This window comes from Myotis davidii, unplaced genomic scaffold (genome assembly GCF_000327345.1).
Source record: "Myotis davidii unplaced genomic scaffold, ASM32734v1 scaffold240, whole genome shotgun sequence".
NCBI lineage: Eukaryota > Metazoa > Chordata > Mammalia > Chiroptera > Vespertilionidae > Myotis > Myotis davidii.
In genome coordinates this window covers 833,296-838,218 of record NW_006292334.1, presented here as the reverse complement: position 1 = coordinate 838,218, position 4,923 = coordinate 833,296, and the positions used below count along the sequence as shown (strand labels likewise).

Genomic DNA, 4,923 nt, shown 5'->3' with positions numbered 1-4,923 from the left:
GGGGGAAATGAGCTGCTTTCCTTTATTACAGGAGTTCACATTGGTGTCACTGAGCATCATCAGGCACTGGGTATCCAAGACTTTCTAGTGCCTAAATGCTGTTCCATGGAACTCAAGGGAGATTGGTGCATGAGGCAAATGCTGGCCATATTTAGAAGCACTAGCATAGCAGGTAAATATATCAAAGGTAGTACATAGTACACAATCATATTTAAAATACAGTGTGGGTTTACAGTGATGAGTACATGAAATACAGAGTTTATTATGTATTATTATTTATGGAGTATTAATTATTGTATTGTTTTCGGGTAGTTAATCACTTTACATGAACAACTGTAAACCTATGTTTGTCTCATCCTGTACATGTAGTAAAGTATATATTTCATTGCATATCAAAATAAGGTATTTTCCTGCTTCAACTTTAACAAAAAAAAGACCAAAATCAGGTTAAGATTCATAATGTTACATAATCACATCACATAAACGAGGCCATACTGACAATTTTCCATCAAAACCTGATGTCCAGCCTACAGAGCAGACATGGAACCCTCTGCATTTCTACACTAACTCTGAAACAAGATAAATAATAGTCTAGCTTGCTTCCTGTGAGAGAAGAAATCTTTCAGTGATAGCATCAGTATTCCAAGTTAGTATTTCTTATTCCATATTCTCCCACCTTCTGCAACTAAAACTTAGGCCTTACAAAGGAGTGTGGTAGGATGATTCACCTCCCAAAGATGTCCATACCCTAATCCTGAACATGTGAATATGGCAAAGGACTTTGCAGATGTGATCAAGGTTATAGGTCTTAAAGTGGGGAGATTATCGGAGTGGGGCCAATCTAATACTATAAACCTTTAAAAAGCAGAGAACTTTCTTTGGCTGGAATCAGAGAGATGCAGTAGAAGAGAAGGAAGGAGAGCTTCTTTGACACAATCTAGGGACACAATCTAGGTTGCTGGCTTTGAAGATGAAGGGAGCCATAAGTCCTAGAAGCTGAGCATGACCCCCAGTCTACAACAAGCAAGGGAATGGGGACCTCAGCCCTACAGTCACATGAAACTGAATTCAGGAAAAAAAAAAAAGTGAGATTGGATGCAAATTCATCCTGAAGACTTCAGAAAGGAATGCAGTCCTGCCAATATCCTAAATATGGCCTTGGGGGACACAAAGTTCAGTATACTAAACTTTTGACCTGCAGAACTGTGAGATAATACATGGATGTTGTTTAAGCTACTAAATTTGTTATGGCAGCAATAGAATACTAATACAAGGACCAGCTCAGATATGATGCTCAAATGTTCAAGTCATAATCCCAGCCAGGTCCATGAGAAGTTGGAGCAACAAACTAGTGGTCAGTAGTATTTCACTCATCGCTTATCCTGAGCCAGGTATGGAGCTAAGTATTTTATATGCATTCTGTCTTTTATAGCAGCTCTTAGGGTCTGCTCCTTTGCCTCTAAACTTTAGAGTCTAAAGTGTTTAAACAGAAAGAGAGAACATAGCCTAGGTGTAGAGATAGGTTGGTTTCCACTGGGGCTCTGCTCAAGGAAAGGTACATCTTACCAACCTCACCCAAAAGGGAAGGGGTTATTACCCTCAACTGCATTTAAAAATTCAACTTTGACTCCCTTTCTCCATGGCAATTACTCTCAGGAACTTCTATTCAATTTTTATGAATATTTCTCCTGAGAGGGACCTAAGCAAATTGGAACTGGGTCCTACAGAGAGCCCCTAATTCTGTAGTTGAAAGATTGGCTTCCAGATGTAGGAAAATTTATTTTCCTCTGTCTCTCTTTTCTTGACATGCTTTACATAATAACTTATTTTTCAGAATTCCCATTTGTTACATAAATGGGTTTTACTATCATTATTCTTATTAAAATAATAATACATATAGATGATTTTCTAAAATGGTAACTTCCCAGTTGATCCGTCTGAGCAGTGGTATTAAAGATCAGGATGGCAGACAGGTACAAGGCAGAGTCTTTTCTTTTTTACTGTGTGTTTTACTGTTTCATTTATTCACTCAACCAAAATCTTGAAGGTAATTTCTGAATCAAAAGTATAGACCATTAGATGGTTGCCTGATGCCAAGAGGCTCCATCAAGTGACCTTCGAGAATAGTTTTTGAGAAAAATTTCCCCACATTTTATTGAGATCTATTCACATTTCTATGCCTTTGTTGTATGAGAAACAGTAACATCAGTATTCCACAAGCAGGGACATTTTTGAACACCTGTAACTAAAATAAATTATTTTACTTTTTGCCATGACAATATACTGGCTATCTTTTCTCTTTTTCATTTTCTTTTTTTTTTTCTTTCTTTCTCTTTAAAAAATTCCCCCCTTTATTATTTTTAGGAATTCACGTGTTTTCATTTTTCAAATTTTAATAATAGAAGAATCTTGCATTTCATTCTTTCAGTACAGTAGTACCGATGGATGTTGTTTGTCTGTTTGATTATTTTACATTTGTGTGTGTGTGCATTTTAATGGAAGGGAATACTTAAGCAGCCCATCAATAGTTGCCTTACCAATAGGTACCAAACAAATTCATGAAACCTTCTCATTTCAATTTCATGGATTTGAAAGATTGTTTGATCTAGTTTTCAGCTTATCTCCATATATTTGCATACTCACTAGATATAAAAACTAATGCAATTTTTTGACAATTTGAATGTAATAATTAAAAATATACTATAGATGGCATAGGATGGAGCAAAATATTTTTAAAGGTCAGAAATAAATCTAAATTTCTTTGAGAACGTAGTTTATAACAAAGATGATGTTTTAAATCATGGGAAAATAGAAATTCTTCAATTAATGATGTTGAACAATTTCACTAATCACCTAAGGAAAAAATTTATATCTTTTTCTTCACAAAAATAAATTCTACATGGGTTAAAGATTTAAAGAAATGAATCATTAGAATTAACAGAAAATATTAATGAAATTAAATGATCTTAGAGCTGTGGAGATCTTTCTTAGCATACATAAAAATCTAGAAACCATATGAAAAGATTTGAGAAATTTGACTATAAGAATTAAACATGTCTACAAAGAATATTAAAATCTAAACTAAATTAAGAAAGTAGGAAAAATCTTGCAACTCATATGAAAAAACACTAATTTCTACATTTTGGAAAAATCATTCACAAACTAATGAATATAAAAAATAAGTCAGTCTAAAAAGTGAAGACTAAAAAACAATCTGTCATATTGACTATCAGATGAAATTTAGAATTTTTATGTTTGAAAGAGGCATATTGGGTCATTATAAGATTGCTGTTTTATTATCCTTAAATATGGAAAAGGCTGTAATGTGGAAACAGGCTTATAATGTGTCATATTAGAAGAAAAACTAGTTCACTGGGTAGAAATCATAAAAAGAAGATACTAAAAAGTAAAATTATTCAAAATATATTAGGAAGCCTTGTAAGGGAGTGGATGCCCACTTCCTGGGAAAAGTAAAGGTAATAGTCATCCATACATTGAATGGGAAGTGGAACATATTAACCTTCAGGGAACCATCCAAATTAAAAATGCTGTAAGATTTTTTTTTTCAACTGGCATATATTCCTATCAACTAATATGAATATTTCCCAAAATTCATTCTGAAAACTACACTAATTCCAAGGACCACTAATGTGTAGCATAAACAAGTATTCTCTAGTTAAAAAGTTTAAGAAATACTGCATAACACAAATTTAAATATTATTTTAAAAATTTAATTTCAGGACTTATCAGAACCTTTAATATTTTAATGCACATGATGAATCTCCAAAATGGCAACAGTTTTCAAAAATGTATTTGGCCATGAACAATCTCCTGAGATTAATGAATACGGAACATTCTTTTAAAATGCTACAAAAAGATTTTGTGCTAGGACCTGAGAGAACCCCGGCCCGGTTCTGTGTGAAGTGGGTGGCGGAGCCCGAGTCCCTGAAATGGCGGAGACTCTCTCAGGCCTAGGCGATTCAGCAGGCGCTGTGGCTCTGAGCTCCGCCTCCTCTGAGATCGGGACACAGCGCCTCAGTGACCTGCTGGTGATCGGGTGATCGATCTGCGGGCGGAGCTGAAGAAACGGAACCTGGACTCCAGCGGCAACAAGAGCATTCTGATGGAGAGCCTCAGAAGACAATTGAAGATGAAGGGGGTCATCCTGATGAAATTGAAATTACCTCTGAAGGAAACAAGAAGACATCAAAAAGATCTAGCAAAGGACGTAAACCAGAAGAAGGTGTGTTAGATGATGGGCTGGAGGAAAATTCTGGGGCTGGACAGGAGGATGTTGAAGCCAGTTTGGAGAACTTGCAGGACATTGACACGATGGATATCAACGTGTTAGATGAAGCAGAAATCAATAATGGAAGTGTTGCAGATTGTGTGGAAGATGATGATGCTGATAATCTCCCAGAGTCTCTGTCTGATAGTAGAGAGCTAGAGGGAGAAATGAAAGAGCTTCCTGGGCAACTTCAAGAGCATGCTCTAGAGGAAAGAGAAACTATAAATAACTTAGATACTTCATCATCTGACTTCACTATGTTACAGGAAATTGAAGAGCCATCCTTGGAGCCAGAAAATGAGAAAATACTCGACATTTTGGGGGAAACTTGTAAAGCTGAGCCAGTAAAAGAAGGTTCCAAGCTGGAGCAGCCATTTGCACAGGATACTGCCAGAAGCCGGTCCATCCTTGCTGCTTGACACAGTTGCTGCAGGAAAGAAACATCTGCACAGCATATGTTTCAAGGGACCTGGCGTATATAGCATACTGTTCTTAATATGTTTGCTCCCCTTAGCACTGTGTGTTTTAACCAAGGTCACCTCTCTGAGAAAGGTTGTTTCCCCAGGTAGGGATTTTTCCCTGAAGTCATTAGGGAGGGGATGAAACTCCTTAACTAAATGCCAGGCGGGTAGTTA

The 4,923-nt window shown here is 36.4% G+C and overlaps 2 protein-coding genes across 2 annotated transcripts in view; one reads left to right on the top strand and one right to left on the bottom strand.

The window, feature by feature from the left end:
- The window catches only part of PKHD1 (polycystic kidney and hepatic disease 1 (autosomal recessive)), a 406,355-nt gene that overhangs the window by 93,338 nt on the left and 308,094 nt on the right, over nt 1-4,923 (bottom strand). The window lies entirely within an intron of this gene.
- Nucleotides 3,951-4,923, top strand: part of LOC102763108 (scaffold attachment factor B1-like) — a 3,573-nt gene continuing 2,600 nt past the window's right edge. The window contains 3 exon segments of the mRNA XM_015565309.1: nt 3,951-4,052; nt 4,055-4,133; nt 4,136-4,688. Of these exon segments, the coding sequence (XP_015420795.1) occupies nt 3,951-4,052; nt 4,055-4,133; nt 4,136-4,688 (734 nt within the window).